The 19,530-nt window shown below is 46.5% G+C and overlaps 1 protein-coding gene across 1 annotated transcript in view; it reads right to left on the bottom strand.

Annotated features, from left to right (window-relative positions):
* The window catches only part of LOC309542637 (maestro heat-like repeat family member 5), a 31,569-nt gene extending 21,739 nt beyond the window's left edge, over nt 1–9,830 (bottom strand). The window contains exons 1-8 of the mRNA XM_082241450.1: nt 9,564–9,830; nt 8,461–8,831; nt 6,614–6,753; nt 5,805–5,918; nt 4,191–4,307; nt 3,166–3,276; nt 820–960; nt 181–300 (exon numbers count right to left, since the gene is read on the bottom strand). Coding sequence (XP_082097576.1) covers nt 181–300; nt 820–960; nt 3,166–3,276; nt 4,191–4,307; nt 5,805–5,918; nt 6,614–6,753; nt 8,461–8,830 — 1,113 coding nt within the window. The 5' untranslated portion in view covers nt 8,831; nt 9,564–9,830. The remainder of the gene's footprint in view (nt 1–180; nt 301–819; nt 961–3,165; nt 3,277–4,190; nt 4,308–5,804; nt 5,919–6,613; nt 6,754–8,460; nt 8,832–9,563) is intronic.
* Between the last annotated feature and the right edge of the window lie 9,700 nt (nt 9,831–19,530).

Here is a 19,530-nt window from a genome sequence, read left to right as displayed (position 1 = left end):
GTTGGGAAACTTGAGCTGGAGCAGAACGTGACCACCCAGAAATTGTTTGGGGCCAGATGCTCAGAACCTGCAACACCGACATTTTACCAGAGCTAGACCTACACAGCTATAAAAAAAAAAAACAACGCTCTGGAAAAACCCCATGAGATTCCCCTCTTTTTATCTTTTTTCTTTACTCACAATGATGCAGATGGTGAGCTCCACTTTGTGTGGGAAGATGACATGTCCCACATTCGTTTGCACAAGCGCCTTGGTTGTTAGAACGGCTGCCTTCATAAGGCTCTTTTTCAGAGCCTCGTCCTAAAAGGAGAAGGGATTTTATGAAATTGAGATTGAATCAAAATCACAAGGCAACATAAAGCCACACTGACCCTAACCCTAATTCTAATCCTTACCCTAACACGAACCCAACCCTAAAATTAACCCTAAGCCTAACCCAGAAATGGTCTTGTTAGAGAGTAAAATTCATGTTAAATTGCTGTTTTAGGAGTTGTTTTTAAAAGTCTGGAGCGGATTAATCCATTTTGCATTACTTTCTATGGGAAAACGCTCCTTGGTTTTGGAACACTTTGGTTTTAGAACAGACTTCCATAACAGATAAGGTTTGAGAACCAAGGTACCACTGTAATACCCCATTTGGTCCTAAGTGTGGAGTCAGTATACACCCCAGTCTACAACTCTTCCGTGGATGAAGCCAGAGACCCTGCCCTAGGGCCCAGTCTGAAGGCATGTGGTGCAAGGACCTTGACGGAGCTCAGGAGGTCTGCTCAGTGCCGAGAGAACAAGCAACAGAAGTCCGTGGGAAAATGAGAGCCATACCTTCCTGGTGTTCTGGAATTGGAAGAGGAGCTCTGCCACGATGAGCTCAATGAAGCGCAGGAGGTCTTCAGGCCGCGCCCCAAGAGCCATCTGCCCGTAGCAAAGTATGATGGTGATACTGGCATTCCTCTCCCCTGTATTCTGGAGGGAAAGGGTGGGGGAAGTGAGTTTGGGGCAACACACTCCTGGGTTTCATTTTTCTTGCCTCCTTTGAACAAATCACAGTGAATATTATCCATCCTTTGGGGCGTTTGAAGTAACACTTGATGGACGTTAACTGAAAATGGAAGGAAAAGGTTCTGATCTCCTTCCAGCTGGGTTGGAGGAGAAGTGGAGAGTCGGGGGCACACGACCCCAAGGCCCCCTCAGGTTATGGAACTGTTAGATGTGCACGCAGTTACTATGCCTTTGTAACAATTCGCCTCATTTACAAATATATGGAGGTGAACACCTCCATATATTGCTTTGCTTCAAGTAGACCGGTTGAAATGAATGGGCCCAACTTAGTCATGTTCATTAAATTCAGTGGGTCTACTCTAAAACATAGTGGAATGTGGCCAGCAGGCAATCCCATAAGGCAGATGAACGCTTGCCCGAGAGCACCCCATTTTCAAAATCTGGTTGCAGCTGAAACCTCTCTCCTCTTTCTCTCTGCCTCTCCCAACCTGCCGACTGCCTTCTCTCTTGGGTTTTGCTCCCTCCCCTCAGTTGGAGAGGTGTCCCCTCTTCCAAACACTAAGAGGTTCTCCATTCAAAACTTTCTGACAGCGGAACACTCTCCCTCAGGAGGTTGTGGACTCTCCTTCATCGAAGGCTGGAGTACCATCTGTCAGGGATGCTTGAGCTGAGATCCCTGCATTGCAGGGGGTTGGACTAGATGACCCTTGGGGTCCCTTCCAACTCTACAACTCTGTGATTCTATCTTCTATGGTAACCAGGAGACAACCCCCCACCCACCAAAATTAGCTTCCACTATTGAAGAAATGCCAGCCAAACATCCAACAACCAAGCTAAAAACATGAGTCAGTGCACTTTTGTATTGCTTGTACTTTGGGGATGACCAATGGTTTCTAACAAATCCGTTTGGCTGACTGACTGAGCAAAAGGATCAGATTAGATCTAGGATCTGGAGCCACTGAGACAGGACTGCTGGAGCCCACGTCAGAAGGATGGCTGAGACATACACCCAGAGGAAGTTTCTGGCCTTACATACTGAGAGCATTAGCAGATCTAATTCCTTTATTGGAATGGTAAGGATCACATCCCTTGAAAAAGAGCATATTTTGAAATGGAGGAGGATTCATTCTCTTCCAACACAGGTCTGTTTTTCTAGATCAGGCATTCCCAAACTAGGCCCTCCAGATGTTTTGGGACTACAACTCCCACATCCCTAGCTAACAGGACCAGTGGTCAGGGATGGTGGGAAGTGTAGTCCCAAAACATCTGGAGGGCCGAGTTTGGGGATGCCTGATCTAGATAATAGGAACCCAGAGGCTCTTTCGTATGCTTTGATGTGGATCTAAATAGCAGCTAAGGACCCAATAAATTGAGAGAAAAAGGGAAAAAAGAAATTTTAAAACAAATAATGGAGAATGAGAAGAGATTGGTTACCAGTCCTGAAGATAATAAAACTAAAATGAATATTAAAGTGTTACAAGCACAATTTGCAATGATAATAAACAGAGAAGTAGAATGGAGATAAATAAGAAAGAAAAGAAGTTATTTTTATATGCAGTGACAGCAGCAAGAATACTGGTGGCCCAGAAATGGAAACAGGAGGAGCTATCTACGATAGAAGAATGGAGAACTAAAATGATGGACTATGCAGAACTGGATAGAATGACTGGAAGGATCCGGAATCGACGAGACCAAAGATTTAAAGAAGACTGGGAAAAGTTTATCCAATATATGCAAAAACTGAGTGATAATCAAATTACGTTTGTAAGTTTTAAGGAAGCTCTGTGAGGGGAAATGGTTAAAATGGCAGAAATGTGTTAAAAGTAATAAAGGGAAGGAATTTCAGACAAATTGAGGGAAGTCAAAAAGAGAATTAAGATTTAATTAAGATGTATGGAGTGTATGAATTTGTTTTGTGTATTTGAAAACCAATAAAAATAATATATATATATATAAATAGGAGCTAAGGACCCAATCTGCCAGGATCTTCTCAACCCGGTGCCCTTCAGATATTGTTGTGCTCCAACTCCCATCGTGTCTAACCATTGGCCATGCTGTCTGGGGCTGATGGGAGTTCCAGTTCCAAACACACAGATGGGGAAGGGGCACCAGGTTGGGGGTGGCTGAGCTACGCTCTTGCAATGCTCCTTCCTCATTTGACACCCTTACCTCAGACATCTCAATCTTCCTTGCAATGACTGCATGGCCGAAATCACGCAGTGCCATCAGCATCTGAGATAAATGGCAGTATGAAGCCACACCGACAGCCTCAGAAATTCCCTAGGGAGAATGATGCACATGTTATAAGGAAAAAACTGCTCCTTTTCCCTTATGGGGTACCCAAGAGCCCATAGAGTCCTTTTGCAGGTTCTCTATCGGTAGGAGAAAATAACAGAGGCCAACCAGAGAATCTTGAGAAGCAAAGCAGATAGTAAGCCTGATCTTTATGAACTGTTGCAACAGGGTGCTCACAACCACACGCAGGAGGCAGGAGGGACCCCAAACCATGACACGCAAGACATTTTGAATTTGCCCCCCCTGGAGCCCAAGACCCGCCCCCCCCATATATCATACATACATCAGAGAAGGGGAGATCTACAACAGAATCCTGTCTGACACACAAATGTTGGTGGGGTTACCTGGCTGCTAATGGGTTTACCTGGACAGCCTGGCTATTCTTTCGTGATGAAAACTACGGTACTTAATTCCTGAGTCCAGGTCACAGGCTCACCCTAATCATATCTTAAATGTGCCCTTATGGCAGGATTTGTGAGCAAAGAGACAATGGGGAGGTTTTTCTCATTTCCTCCCTCCTTGCAGAGAAACATTTGAGGTCAGTTTGGGAGAGACAAAATGGTTTCAGGACTTTTCCCTGTACTGTTTCAGACATGTGGTATATATATATATATATATATAGTGTGTGTGTGTGTGTGTGTGTTTGCTTGGTACACTTATTTTATATCTTGGACCTTATAATTCTCATAACACACGTCAATCTGCACTTTCAGAAACAATGTTTGAAACAAAACATTGCTATCTTTCAAAATTTGCACAGGTAATTTTGTGATGCAGTCATCCAACCAATGTTTGAATAAATGTGCTGTATTAGTGGGATCTGCTGGCAAAAACGTGTACATTTGTCAAAACCGTGTAGCACTGCCTAGGACTTTATGGGAACACAGGAATTCACTCACCTCTCTGACTGTTTCCTCTTCAAGAGGCAACTTTAGAAGTAAGTGCAAGTATTGGTGGACTGTATCTTTGTTCCTGGAATCCCGTAGTTTGAGTCCGTAGTATCTATAGAGGACAGTCTAAGGGGTGGGGAAGGTTTGGGTGAGTCACAGTGAGGAGACCCCACCAGTTACATAAACTGCTTTTCGAAAACCAAAGAATTTCAATTTTACCTTCTGAAAATGTCAGGTAATGCTAAATAATAATAATAATAATAATAATAATAATAATAATAATAATAGATTGCAAGTACTAGACAATTGTTTTAATGATTTGTATGCAATTTGACACACAGTTTACTTACCACACAAAACTAAATTATATTAATTTAACCACAGTATCTTCTGAAATGCTGCAACTCTTTAGTACCCCTCATTTGAGGAATTTGAAAGCTGAAGAGTTTAGCATGTCCTAATTGCTCTGCCTCCACAGCTGGAGGCAGGAATGCTTCTGAAAACCAGTTGCTGGAAACCACAGGAGGAGGAAGGCCTCTGTGTTCGAATTTTGCTTTCAAATTTCCCATGGGTATCTGGTTGGCCACTGTGAGATAAGGATCCTGGACTGTGCAGGCTGCTGCTCTTACCTAGCAGGCTCCTCTTTCGTTCTTACGACACACTTTTGTCCTAGATAAACTGACCCTAGGTTCTTCCTGCTTTTTAAGAAAACTAGTACCTGCACCCACAGCCTCTTATGGGTCTCCCCACCCACCCTGCGTGACTGAAATTGGGAGAGGGTGTTCTCTTTTCTGGCACCCCACCTACGCCACAGTTGTTGGTTGCCAAGACAGAGAGAAAACCTGAGCAGCAGGTTGCGTTCAGACGATCTCCTTGTATTCCCTGCGGGGACAGCCAGAAGAGGCAGAGTTGGTCAACTTGCTCAATGAGGGAGACTGCCAAACGCTCTGCCCCCTCTCTTTTCCCAAAGGGGGAAAGGGGGAGCCAACTGCTGTGGACCCTCGGGCTCAGAAGAAACCAGAGTTCCATCTGCACCAGACATTAGAAGCCCCATGAATGATCTTGCTTCCCCCACAGAACCCTTGTTCAAAGCTCCTTAAAATATTAGCGTTAGATCAGGGTTTCCCAAACTTGGGTTTCCAGCTGTTTTTGGACTACAACGCCCATCACTCCTAGCTAGCAGGACCAGTGGTCAGGGACGATGGGAATTGTAGTTCAAAAACAGCTGGAGACCAGATTTTTACGGCCCTCTCTAGCTTGTACCTCAGGGCCTGAGTGTGCTAAGCAGGAGTGGGGGGACGACCTCCCACGCTCCTTGAAGAAAATGTTTTGCTGGAAGTTCACCCTTCCCACAGGAGGTCATTCCAGGTGAATTGTGTTCATGTTCAAGCCAAATAACCAAAAGAGGGAAAGGTAGAGGTTTTGCTTGCTGAGGAAGCCTGCACTCTGATTGGCTTGGTAGTTGTGAGGGAGCTTTGCCTCTGAATGTTTTGTTCAGTTTCTCCCTGCTATGTACAACGCCTGTGCTAAGAAAGAAAGTCAAACTTCTCTGTTCTTCTTTCCTCAGATTGTGTGCTGCCCACCCCACCCCACCCGGTGTCATCTACGATACTCAGAACTTACCATCTCATGTCTTGACTTAGAGGTCTTTTGCTGGCCAGGGACTGCTGCTCTCAGGTTTGAGGCAGCTGAATCCTGGGACAAGATAGTCGATTTTCTGTGGACACTGGAGGTCTGCTTTTAAAGTCGGAAAGAAAAGGAAATAAAATTAAGAAAAGTGTCAATTTTTTTGTCTAGAGAACAGTTGCCATTTATTTGCCACTTGTCTTCTCTTTAAAAAATATGCATGCCTGGAAATAGACTAGACTAGAAATATCATAATTATCTGTCTATGCATTTCTAACAGTATAACCAAATCAGTAGTTTTTGATATAACTGCAAAAAACAACTCTGAACATTTATTATTCCCAAAATCTTACTGGCTAGTGATTTGAGTCATGATTTTAAATTGATTTGATTTAAATCAACTCTCCCCTGCATCATAAAGGATGCGGGTGGCGCTGTGGGTAAAACCTCAGCGCCTAGGGCTTGCCGATCGCATGGTCAGCGGTTCGAATCCCCGTGGCGGGGTGAGCTCCCGCCGTTCGGTCCCAGCTCCTGCCCACCTAGCAGTTCGAAAGCACCCCTAAGTGCAAGTAGATAAATAGGGACCGCTTTCTAGCGGGAAGGTAAACGGCGTTCCCGTGTGCTGCGCTGGTGCTGGCTCGCCAGAGCAGCTTCGTCACGCTGGCCACGTGACCCGGAAGTGTCTGCGGACAGCGCTGGCCCCCGGCCTCTTAAGTGAGATGAGCGCACAACCCTAGAGTCGGACACGACTGGCCCGTATGGACAGGGGTACCTTTACCTTTACCTTTAGCCTGCATCACACGCACCTGGGGAGCTGGCTGGAGGTGTTTGAGGATGGTGTCCAATATTTCCCGCTCATCCATCATCTGTAAAGTTTCTCTGAGCGATCTTCCTCTCAGCAGCTTCTTACTCGCCCACAAGTATCCAAATTTCTCATCTGAGAGTTCTTGAGAAAGAGAAAGAGAAAGAGAAAGAGAGAGGTGAGTAAGTGAGGCAGACGAGAGGAAAGGTCAGTTCTTTGTCAGGGGGCTTCCAGTTGCTCCTTCCAGATGGGATTCAATGGCACGTCGGCAGAGTCAAGTTGCTCGGTTGAAGCGATTTGCACAATGAACCTACTTCCCGCTCCCCAACAGACTCCAAATCGGACATTTTTCGTGGTGGGAAAAGTGACAGGGAAACTAGAATGGAAAGTGGGAGCTAGCGACATTGTCTCATCTCCCTGCGAATGAATTGGGATGAGCGCTCACTCGCTGACCTCATTCAACATCCCCACAAACTTTGGCAAACGGATCCGGACGAAGGTTCAGGAAGCAGGTCGTGGGGAAGGGGCCACAGAACTCAGTTCCTCGGACCGGCAATGGCAGCCCCAAAGGGTGGCCGCACCATGTCATCTCTGCACGCTTCAAATGGCACCACCTGGACTACATGGAGATGGCAGAGATGACTGGCAGAATCCGAGAGCAGGGAGAAGAGTCAGTGGAAGAAGATTGGGGGAAATTTAATATCTATTTGCAGAAATATTGTAAAATTTCTGAATGTTGATGACATTGAAATGAATTGCGGGGGTTCTAGTAACAAGATAAAATCTAAGATTAAACCAACAACAGATAAATTAATGGGCTATGAATTTGCTGAACCAACTTTGAAAAGGGATACAAGAACGGGGGACGCGAGGAAGTCAGGAGAATATGTGAATTTAAGATCTAAAATTAAGAAAGAAGGAATTTTTGTGTTTTTCTTATATGTACTTTTTCTTTTTACTATCAGTTTCTAACGTACGTATTTTTGTATTTTGTATTTTTATGCTTAATGTGTGTATTGTTGTATTTTGTGTTTTTAGTTTCTTCTTGTCCTTGTCTTTGTATCTTTTCTATATTTTGTAAAATTTAATAAAAAAACTTAAAAAAAACAAAACAAATGGCACCACCTGGTGTCTATCATACTGGGGTAAACTTTCAGGGGAGGGGTCTTTCTGGGGTGGCTGAGGGTCATTTCCAGCCTTCATCAGGGACCTCCTAATGAAAAAGCTCCCCACGGCTCCTAGTACTACTTTGTCGTTGCTCTTCACTGTAAACTCCTGCATATCCAGAATTACAAGACACTTCCCACATGTGTGTACGTTCTATGCACCCTGGACTTCTGCTAGCACAATTGGGCTTCCCCCACCCTCTCTTCTCCCCATATGCCCCCCAAGCACCCCCTAATTGGCTCAGGGGTAGGCAGGCGAACCCCCAGAACAAAACATGCAGGGGGGAAAGAGCGGGTAGGTTGTCCCACCAGGAAAGCAGAAATGTCTGAGCAAATGTGGCAATCTGCTTAGCGCTGTGTTGAATTTGTCCCCTTTCACCAAACTGGGAAAAATGGTTTCTGGAAAGTGCAGATAGCAGATGCATGGCATAACTGAGAAGGGATCATAGAACTGTAGCGTTTGAAGGGACCTGCGGGGTCACCTAGTCCAACCCCCAGCAATGCAGAACAGAACAGGGGCAGCCACCTGGAAGTCCCTGCTCCATGTTACACGCCTCTTAAAAAGGAGGGGTGGGGTGGGTGGGACTTGCGCCCAGAGATCAAGGAAACCAAGAGAGACCCCAGCCTCGGATGACGCAGGCCTTGCCAAGGGGAAGCCAAAGGGGATCTGGGTCTGCCTACTCACCTGGGAACACTGGCCCAGAATCCTCAGGGCTCTTCTTTTTCCCCAGGGACAAGTGCCGCTGCTGCCTGGAGTCCTGTCTGCTGCTGACTGGCTGAACAGTGCTGGTCTGACGCTGGACCAGGTCTGGGAAGACTACCGAAGGGGCCTGAGATTTCCTCCTGGCCTCCGCAGGTGACTGGGAAGGTTTCACCAGCATGGGCAAGAGCTGGGAGGTTCTCTGGCCAGCCGGGTCGTGGGTGGCACTTTGTTGCAGACTAGATGACGGGGCCTCCACCTTGTCCCGCTGCCCCTGGTTGCTCTCCTGGATGTTTTCATTACTTTCCTGGTCCTTCTTTTTCAGGCCCCGGAACCTCTTCAGGAAGGAGGCCATCCTGCAAGAGAGGAAATGGCCCCCTGGTTGGTTTGCTCATTGGGAACCCCTTTGGACTCCCCTTCCTTTCACCACTTGAGAGGCAGCAAGCAATCCCTCCCTATTGCTGCACGCCAACCCAATCTCCGTGGTGCGAGAGTCCACGGGTTCCAGGCATTCACCCAGGGTTTGTGTTTACTTTTGGGATTGAGGGGCAGCGGAGATGGTGATCTCTTGAGGATCTATGGTTTATTTGCACATCTATGCAACCTGAGCCTATGATGGAGGGGTTCACACCATCGACACCCCAAGAGGGTCTTGCGTCTCCCATAGTTGCAGAGTGTCAGGCTGGAGCAGCAAGAAGAAGGTGATTGGGTAGGTGTGCAACAAGGGGTAGGAATTGCTTGCTGCAACTCAAGTGGTGAAAGGAAAGGCACTTTGCATATGTTCAGAGGCCTCCTTGCCTTCATTAGTTCTCCTGTCCTAAGACTGAGATTCTTTAGGGATGAAAACACGTTCTGGGGCTAAGCGACGGCAACTCCTGGAGCAAATTGAATCCAAACTTTATGGAATCTTACTATCATGATGGGCTGTTATTTGGCCAACCCCACAATTTATTTTATTCTTTTAGGGAATAAAATACACCACCCTTCGTCAAAAAAAGGAAAGTATCCAGGGCAGTTCAATAACAATCTGTCAGAATGAAGGTTAGCAACCAGAGGCAGCCAGTTTGAATGCGCAGGAGTTATTTTACCTGATATTCTCCTTCGCCTCTTTGTGATCTGTAATCTTCAGGGGGCAAAAGGAAATAAAAACTCTCTGATAATGTGGCTCCTCTTCACCAGCGTTGCTAGGGGCCCCCAAGCCCCTGGAGACATGAGGTCACAGCATTATTTATGGCAACATCAGGAGTGCAATGATGTCAGTGGAAAGGAGACCTCTTGCTCACCTGGCCTGGGACAATGGGCCAGGTGTGTGCAGGTGTGGCCTTGCAGTTTCACTGTGGTCCCCCTGGGTTTTGCTGGATCCAAAAGCCTTGTGAGATTTTTTTGTATATAGGGTTGAAAAATGCCTGGCTTGAATTTATTATTAGAATGATCACATATTTATTTTCCTGATGGGGACTCAAGGCAGCTCACGGATGAAAATAAGGCAAGCTAAAAATATTGAGGCCAGGTGGGAAAATCAACAATTAAAAAGCAATTAAACACTGGTTGAATTACAACTGTGTGTTGTTGTTTAGTCGTTTAGTCATGTCTTACTCTTCATGACCCCTATGCACCAGAGCACGCCAGGCCCTCCTGTCTTCCACTGCCTCCCGCAGTTTGGTCAAACTCATGCTGGGAGCTTCAAGAACACCATCCAACCATCTCGTCCTCTGTTGTCCCCTTCTCCTTGTGCCCTCCATCTTTCCCAGTTTCAGGGCCTTTTCCAGGGAGTCTTCTCTTCTCATGAGGTGGCCAAAGTCTTGGAGCCTCAGCTTCAGGATCTGTCCTTCCAGTGAGCACTCAGGGCTTATTTCCTTCAGAATGGAGAGGTTGGATCTTCTTGCAGTCCATGGGACTCTCAAGAGTCTCTTCCAGCACCAGAATCCAAAAGCATCAATTCTTCGGCGATCAGTCTTTTTTATGGTCCAGTTCTCACTTCCATACATCACTACTGGAAAAACCATAGCTTTAACTATACAGTGGTACCTCGGGTTAAGTACTTAATTCGTTCTGGAGGTCCATTCTTAACCTGAAACTGTTCTTAACCTGAAGCACCACTTTAGCTAATGGATCCTCCTGCTGCCGCCGCGCTGCTGGAGCACGATTTCGGTTCTCATCCTGAAGCAAAGTTATTAACTCAAGGTACTATTTCTGGGTTGGCAGAGTCTGTAACCTGAAGCGTCTGTAACCTGAGGTACCACTGTATGGACCTTTGTTGGCAAGGTGATGTCTCTGCTTTTTCAGATGCTGTCTAGGTTTGTCATTGCTTTTCTCCCAAGAAGCAGGCGTCTTGTAATTTTGTGACTGCTGTCAGCATCTGCCATGATCATGGAGCCCAAGAAAATAATATCTCTCACTGCCTCCATTTAGGCCCTTCTGTAGGGGGAGGAATGGAGAGCAGGCACTACGGCTCCCAGAAGGCAATGGGAGAGCTGGCTCCACCTCCTCCTCCTCGCTTTCTCCCCCCGCCCGTTCCGAGTCCTCCCCATTGGCCGGCTCCTCCGACAACACTTTGCTTGCGCCGTATCTGGGCAAAGCCCAGGCCCCACCAGCCAATCGGAGGTCAGAGTCAGGCGTGCGGGGCGTGGCAGGTCGGATGCTGGGAGTGGCGGTTGTTTCAAGATGGCGGTTGTGGCTGCTCATTGGGCTGTGTCTTTACCTCAGGAGGGACTCGAGGTCGCGGGGTGGCGAGAGGAGAAGGGATAGCAGGGGGCGGAAATGATCTCTTTCAGCTTCTGCCTTCTGGAAGAAGGTCCAGGGTTATAAAGACCAGGACTAGCCGCCTGAGAAACAGTTTCTAGCCAAATGCGATTTTGGTTTTAAATGCAGTGTAAGGAGTTTCTGTGGGAGTATACTGTATTTAATTATGGGGTATCAGAGTTTTTAGGGGGCTAACCAGGCTGCGATAGCTGGGATAACAGGCTTGTTGGTTTCTGAATGTCTGGTGTAGATTTCTTCAATTTCGTTGTTCTGTATGGGACAATGACAATAAAGATTATCGTATCATATCGTATCGTAATTTGACGGCGGGCCGGTGATAAACGATGGCAAAGGCTGCCGTGTTTCCTGAGCATGTGCAAAGAGCTGCCTCCGTTGCCTCAGGAAAGACGCCCCGCCAAGTGCGGAGCCAGGCCCGGGGGTTACGGGGAAGCCCCCACTCCCAGGGCGGGGGGACCTGGGCCTGCCAGCCTCTCTCTCTCTCGCCCCTCGCCCTACTCTGCAGGGCTGTTGTGAGGGGCCGGGGAGCGTCGCTTGAGATGAGTGAATGGATTTTAGTTCATGAACGATGTGAGCGTGAAGATATCAAAGGGAGAACAACAGCATATTGTATATTCTGTTACGATATGAGAGCAACGCAGCTGCAAACTGCAAACTGGTAGCTTGTTTACATCACATGATGTGACTAGCTGTGGGAAAGAATTTTCCCGGAAGTTCACAGGCTTGAAAACATATGGTAGCAGACGGAGGTCGATGGATCGTAAACATATACATGAATCACGAGGAAGGGAGTAGTGTACTGTGTAAGGAACAGTATATGAAAGCAATTGCATAAACATGTGCTGTTTTGTTTTCCATGTAATCATTATCTGCATATGCTGTTCCTTACTGTCATCCTCATGTACTTTCTTCTTTCCCAAGATTCATGTATATATACAGTGGTGCCTCGCAAGATGAAATTAATTCATTCCGCAAGTTTTATCTTCTTGCGAGTTTTTCGTCTTGCGATGCACGGTTTCCAATAGGAATGCATTGAAAATCAATTAATGCGTTCCTATGGAAACCGCCTTCAGACCAGGTCCAGGGACAGTCTGTCCCCCGACCTCTTCTGAAGGCTGGGGGGGGGGACGACAAGGGCTTTTCTTCCCACCCCCAGCATTTTAAAAAACCCCGGGACAGCGGAGAACTTCTCCGCTGTCCGGGGCGATCTTAAAATGCTGGCGGGCGGCATTTTAAAATCACCCGGGACAGCAGAGGACTTCTCTGCTGTCCGGGGCGATGTAAAAGCCCCTGGGAAGGCAGGCAGGGGGGACAAAGACTTTTACCCCCCCCCCCCGCTCGCCTTCAGAAGAGGTCCTGGACCTCTTCTGAAGGCGGGCGGGGGGCGAAAGTCTTTTCCCCCCCACCCGCCTACCTTCCAAAGCCGTCCGGGACAGCAGAGACATGTGCTGCCTTTCTCCGCTCTCCCGGGAAGGCAGGCAGGGGGGAGCAAAGACTTTCGCCCCCCGCCCGCCTTCAGAAGAGGTCCTGGACCTCTTCTGAAGGTGGGCGGGGGGCGAAAGTCTTTGCTCCCCCCCCGCCTGCCTTCAAAAGCCGTCCGCGATAGCGGGAAGTGCTTCCCTGCTATCCCGGACTGCTTTTAAAATGCTGACGGTGGGGAGCAAAGCCTTTCGGCCCCCGCCGGCCTTCCTGGACCTCTTCTGAAGGCCGGAGGGGGGGGAAAGGCTTTGCTCCCCACCACCAGCATTTAAAAGAGGTCCCCGGAGATTTCCCTATGGGCTTTCGTCTTGCGAAGCAAGCCCATAGGGAAATTTGTCTTGCGAAGCGCCTCCAAAACAGAAAACCCTTTCGTCTTGCTGGTTTTCCGTCTTGCGAGGCATTCATCTTGCGGGGTACCACTGTAATCTGCTGTCGATTTCTGTTTGGTACTAATATGCTCACATCTTTTTTGAACTAATTTGCATACATAGGTCTTCGGCTGATGTATTTAAACTAAATCTTTCCAACTAGATTTTAGTCTCTGTTTGGTTGGCCCCCTCTGGCCATGGGAGCAGAGTAAGATCCTTCCTTTCAGCATCTAGAAGAGATGGGGTGCAGAGAACAACTTCTTGGAATGACTTTGGAGCAACGGGTTAAAATGAGATTGAGTGTGTTTGTAACTTTGGGAAGTGGGCTAGAAGTAAAAGAATTCAAATGATAACTTAGGGATACAACTGTTTCAGGTCCTTTAGGGGGGCTGGAAAAATCATGGCGTGCTTTTAGGCACTACCATCTCATTTTCACAGGTTCACAGCCAGCCTTTAGGTGCTTCTCCTAGAGCTAGAGAAATGGTTTAAAGCTGTTATTTAGCAACATTTGATCTCTAGCTGCTCATACTTACATGTTTATTTACTTGCACTTAACCTTCTCTTCTATCATGGAGCCCAAAGTAGCGTACATGCACATGCGCTTCTCAGGCAGTCTCTAACCAGCACTAGCCAGACCTAGACCTGCTCAGCTTCCAAAAGGTGGTGGCATCATGTTCTTTCTGGCCCTACCCTGGGAGTAGAATAAACAGTGAATAATTTCATTGTGCACACTGACGAATTAGATCCGGGCTTTTGAGTTTCATTTGCCTGTCTAGCCAAGTCCCAATTGACCCTTCCTTACTCAGAGGTATCAGAGAATAGAAGGCAGAGTATGTTGGCCTACTTTGACTTGCTTTTATATTCTGTTTTTACTTAAAAAAAATATTGTCATGGATAATTTTAACAAGATAACACAGCTGACAGCAAGTCCAACGTGCTCTCTGCTCCCATTATATATATACTTTGTTTACATTATATTTGCTGATTTATGATCCGGCAAACCTTCACTGAAGATGAACCAAGAAACTATTAATGGATTGAATTTACTATTGGATTACAATTGTAAATGGAATGTAACAGGGACTTTACAAGAACTTTAGAATCTACCTATGGAGTTCTTCAAACGAAAGACTAAAATACTGTGAGGTTTTGTGGCACTGTCTCCTACAGGTGTTAAATCCCTCTTGCAAGTTAACGGAGAAGGATTTTTTGAATACGAGTGAAATCATTACACCAGTGGCTGCAAAAACAGAAGAAGAAGAAGAGTTTGGATTTGATATCCCGCCTTTCACTCCCTTTAAGGAGTCTCAAAGCGGCTAACATTCTCCTTTCCCTTCCTCTCCCACAACAAACACTCTGTGAGGTGAGTGGGGCTGAGAGACTTCAGAAAAGTATTACTAGCCCAAGGTCACCCAGCAGCTGCATGTGGAGGAGCGGAGACGCGAACCCGGTTCCCCAAATTACGAGACTACTGCTCTTAACCACTACACCACACTGGCTGAGAAGAAAGGATCAAGATCGGAATTGGTGTATTTGGATTATATATGAGATTCTGTGCAGGATTTAGGAATAATGATCTCCGGATGATCAGAACATGGGAAGTCACCCAATTTGTTTAATTTGGAATGTATAATTGGCTTTATAAATTGTATTATGATTTGGCATGATTTGATATTGTAATAATGTGGCTCATAGGTAAAAGGTAAAGGTACCCCTGCCCGTACGGGCCAGTCGTGTCCGACTCTAGGGTTGTGCGCCCATCTCACTTAAGAGGCCGGGAGCCAGCGCTGTCCGGAGACACTTCCGGGTCACGTGGCCAGCGTGACGAAACTGCTCTGGCGAGCCAGCACCAGCGGAGCACACGGAAAAGCCGTTTACCTTCCCGCTATAAAGTGGTACCCATTTATCTACTTGCACTTAGGGGTGCTTTCGAACTGCTAGGTGGGCAGGAGCTGGACCGAAAGACGGGAGCTCACCCCGCCGTGGGGATTCGAACCGCCGACCATATGATCGGCAAGTCCTAGGCACTGAGGTTTTACCCACAGCTCCACCCGCGTCCCCTGTGGCTCATATTGGTTATTAATGAAAAATTAATTAATATATATATTTAAAATAAAATAAAATGTTCTATTTGGAGCTGTATAGCTGAGTCCAGGGTGTCGTACATTGTTCTGGGAAAGGTGGTTGGGATTCCAGGGTAAATATTAGGCTCAACATCATTTTCTGGCATTGCAAGTTTTTGCACGCAGTGATCTCTAGGATAAGCCAGTCATGTGTTGCACTGGTACTTATAGCACTGTGTTTAGGGGTAAACTACAGTTCCCATGATTTTTTTGGGGGGAGTCATGTGCTGTAATGTTACAGCATGTCCACAGCCATTGACAACAACCAAAATGAATAGTTTCTGGTGAATTTTCCTTAAATCGTCTTGTCTCAATTTTTTTTTTTAGGGTTTATCATTGCAATCGTGAGCTAGATACTGCAGTTTTTGATTGTGGTGACCTGCTATTAATTATAATTAGTTAAAGTTGTTTCTATATGTAACAACAGCAGCTAAGATTCTGTATGCGCAGAAATGGAAGGAAAAAGAAGTTCCAAAGAATGACTAAGTAAGATAATGGACTATGCAGAACTGGCAAAATTATCAGAAAAATTAAGAGAATCTAATGATGAGTGAACGAAGCTTGCCCCGGGGACAGTGGGTCATAGAATCATAGAATCATAGAGTTGGAAGAGACCACAAGGGCCATCGAGTCCAACCCCCTGCCAAGCAGGAAACACCATCAGAGCACTCCTGACATATGGTTGTCAAGCCTCTGCTTAAAGACCTCCAAAGTAGGAGACTCCACCACACTCCTTGGCAGCAAATTCCACTGTCGAACAGCTCTTACTGTCAGGAAGTTCTTCCTAATGTTTAGGTGGAATCTTCTTTCTTGTAGTTTGGATCCATTGCTTCTCTTTTGAAGCAAGGGGCGGCGGGGAGAAGGATCTATACAACTATGTAACATGCAGAAAACAGCATTTTTAGAGAAATCAAAGACTGGAACTGAGGGAAGTCGGGGGTGGGTTCTGTGGGGGGAGGGAGGGGGAGGGAGGAAAAATGGGGGGAAATAAGGATGATATGTTTCTGGATAATATGTTTTGTTTTAATTTTGAATAAAAAGTTATTTTTTTAAAAAAGAGTCTTGGGCTCTGCCGACTGAGCTGTCCCAGCTATGTATCCTCATTCCCCCATGAACCACAGAAGCAATTTATCATCTCTGCCTGACAACATCAGCTGCGCTTGGAAGAAAAACAAACCCGCCTTAAGGGAAGCCCGCATGCATAGGCTCCAAGATGAGACCCAAGAGGCCCAAAGAAAAGAAAAAAGGAACTAAACTAAGCAGTTGAAGAGCACCGTGACCCCCCACCTGTGAGATTCATGGTCCAAAGGGAACCTGAGCCCCAGCCTCCCAGACCGACATTCTAAACCAGTATTTCTCAAACTTGGGTCCCCAGCTGTTGTCTGGACTGAAGTTTGAGAAACACTGCTCTCACCCCTATGCCACACCACGTCTACACTGACTGGCTGCTGCTCTCCAGGGCTTCAGGTGGCCATGGTGGGGGTCTCTCCCAGCCCTCCTTGGAGATACCAGTGGGGATTTGCATGCAACATAAATGCTCTGGTCTCTGCACGAATCCTTCAACAGGACTCTTCCCAGGTGGCTTCCCTGACCCTGTAGAGCCCAATCACACCTGCGTGGTGGAAATCTTATAGCAAGCTTGGCTAGGTGTACAGGTGTATATGCCTCTGAATATCAGTTGCTAAAAAGTGCAGGTGGGCAGAGTGCTGTTATGCTCATGTCTTGCCTGCAGGCCAGTGGCGTAGCGTGGGTTGTCAGCACCCGGGGCAAGGCAAGTAATTTGCGCCCCCTAACCTGTGGATTTGTGCCCCCTCACCCTAACCCCCAGATGTTGTGCCCGGTGCGGCCGGCCCCCCCTGCACCCCCCACGCTATGCCACTGCTGCAGGCTCCCCAGAGGGGCATCTGATTGGCCACTGGAAAAAGAAAATGGGCCATTGGCCGGAGCCAGCAGGTACCTCTTAGAGATTCTTGGATGTGGCCTCAAAGGGTCATCTAGTCCACCCCCTGCAATTCAGGAATTGCAGCTGAAGATTCCCTGACAAATAGCCACCCAGCCTCTGTTTAAAAACCTCCAACCGAGGAGAGTCCACCGCTTTCGGAGTGGCTTCGTTCTACGGCGAAACATCTTTTTCTGTCAGAAAATCCTTCCTAATGTTTAGCTGGAATCTCTATTTGTGTAATTAGAATCCATCAGTTTCTGATACATGGTGTTTTCAAGTCCTCGTGAAAGTTCATCAGCATTGTAGTGTGAATTTCTCCTAATACACACACTTTTGCAAAGCATCTTTCCCTAAGACAACAAATTTGTGTATGTTAGTTTCACTAATATATGCATTTCTGTGCACACCTCACCCTGGCCGGTGCATTTTTGTAGGCATTAAATGGCTGGAAAATTGCCATATGAAATTCTAAGAAGTGTGAATTTTGAAGGATGGTTATGATCTGCCTTGTGTTTTGTTTCCAAGACTGTGGGTTGGGCAGATTTTCCTTTAAATGTGAATTCCTCCCCATTTCTGTGTCTAGTGTATGTGTATATTTGCAGGAACTTGTCTGTGCTTTATAAGGGATAAAGTTCTATCACTTCTGCAGCCAGCAAATCTTGCTTAAAAACATAGCATTAAAATTTACAGAAGTCCACTAGGGGGCAGTGCGATAGCAAACAGCAAGCACTTTTTCTGAAGCACTGGATCTGATGAAGACCACCTTATCTATCATGGGCATTCAGTTTTGGAAGATTTGTTCCTTCTTTGCATAGTATTTGCATTGCTAATTCTGGAGTTCTGGATTGTTCTTGCTCCTTATTAAATAGTATCCATCTTAATTCCCTCTGCACCCACCCTGCTCAAAGTTTTATCACTGATTTACGATGGACATAAACACTTCAAAAGCTGCATGCTGCTTTCTGGCTGAAAAAAAGAATGTTTACTATGCACAGAGCAAAGTAATAAGGCTAGCCAATGGCAGTGGGGAGCAAAAGTCCAGACCTTTGACCCCTCGAGGTTTTCAGCCGTGCCTCCAGAAGCATGACCAATGCCCAAGACTTCCTCTCCAGCCTTCAATGTGATTTTTGGGGAAGATGGATCTCCTTGACAGCTGCCATTCAGAGGATGAACAGGGCTGTTCCACACTAACACACATCGCAGGCTGCTGACATTTGGGGAGAAAGGTGCTAGAAATTGCCCAGAGAGACTCCTCCACCTTCCTGGCCCAGCTGAGTCTCTGTGCTGTCCAGCTGGAAGAGGACGCAGAATCTGTGGAGCTGGGTCCCTCTTTGAAACAGAAATTCCCCCTGATCCTTTGCAAGGCCCTGAATCCTTCAGGACTGCCTGCAGCATTGCACCTGCTTCTTCTAGGGAAGCGCTGGGGTGTTAGGCAGTCGGTTTTTCTGCCCCACCTGAGGGGCGTAGGAAGGTGATGGGCTGCATGTCCATGGAGAATGTGGTTCTGCCCAATTCTGAATTTATCGGGTTAACCACAAAACAGGAAAATCCGTATTAAATGGTGGGGAAGTGTGGGCTGGCATTTTGATGAGGGCAGAAAAATCTGGATGATGATGATGATGATGATGATGATAGATAATGGGTGTTATGTATTGAGTTGAATAGGATCCAAAATGCAGCAGTCTGATTGGTCCTAGAACAATAGGATTCAGAATGCAGCAGTCTGATTGGTCCACAGGAGCCACCCAATCCAGCTCCAGGTGGAAGTGAATCCGCAACCTGATTGGCCTACAGGAGAATCCCAGAATTAGCCAATCACGTGGGGCCCATTGTGTAAATAATGTATATAAAGCAGACATCCTGGGGGAACTATGAGTTGGATAAAGAGCATGAAATCCACTCCGAGTATATTTCAGGCTCTTTGTTGGAAAAACCCTGGAGAGCTACTGCAGGTCAGTGTGGACAGTACTGTGCTCGATGGGCAACAGGTGGTATAATCTGACCCAAAGCAAATAAGTCATGACAAAAAGTGACTTTATGATTGTTATGTAATGAGTTGAGTAGGATCCAAACTGCAGCAGTCTGATTGGTCCTAGAACAATAGGATCCAAGAAAGTAAAACTCCAAGGTGGCTGTCACCGGTGGAGGCAAAGGCCATTAAAAAACTTAATATGGAGGCCAAATGGCCAAGATATGGAGAAATTTTGGAACAAGAAGGGGATAGATGGAAACTGCAAAGTTTTGAAAAACTAAAAGGGAAAGTGAGAGACTGGTTTCATTATTGTCAAATAATGGAAGTGTTTAAAACAGATAGAAAAATTGGCTTCCAGGTGGAAAAATCAAAATTAGAGACTGATTTGTTAGAATCCAGCACTAAGAATTT

Source organism: Podarcis vaucheri (assembly GCF_965113315.1).
Source record: "Podarcis vaucheri genome assembly, chromosome: 11".
NCBI classification, from domain to species: domain Eukaryota; kingdom Metazoa; phylum Chordata; class Lepidosauria; order Squamata; family Lacertidae; genus Podarcis; species Podarcis vaucheri.
Note: the sequence above shows the minus strand (reverse complement) of the source record. Positions and strands in the feature narration are given on the sequence as shown.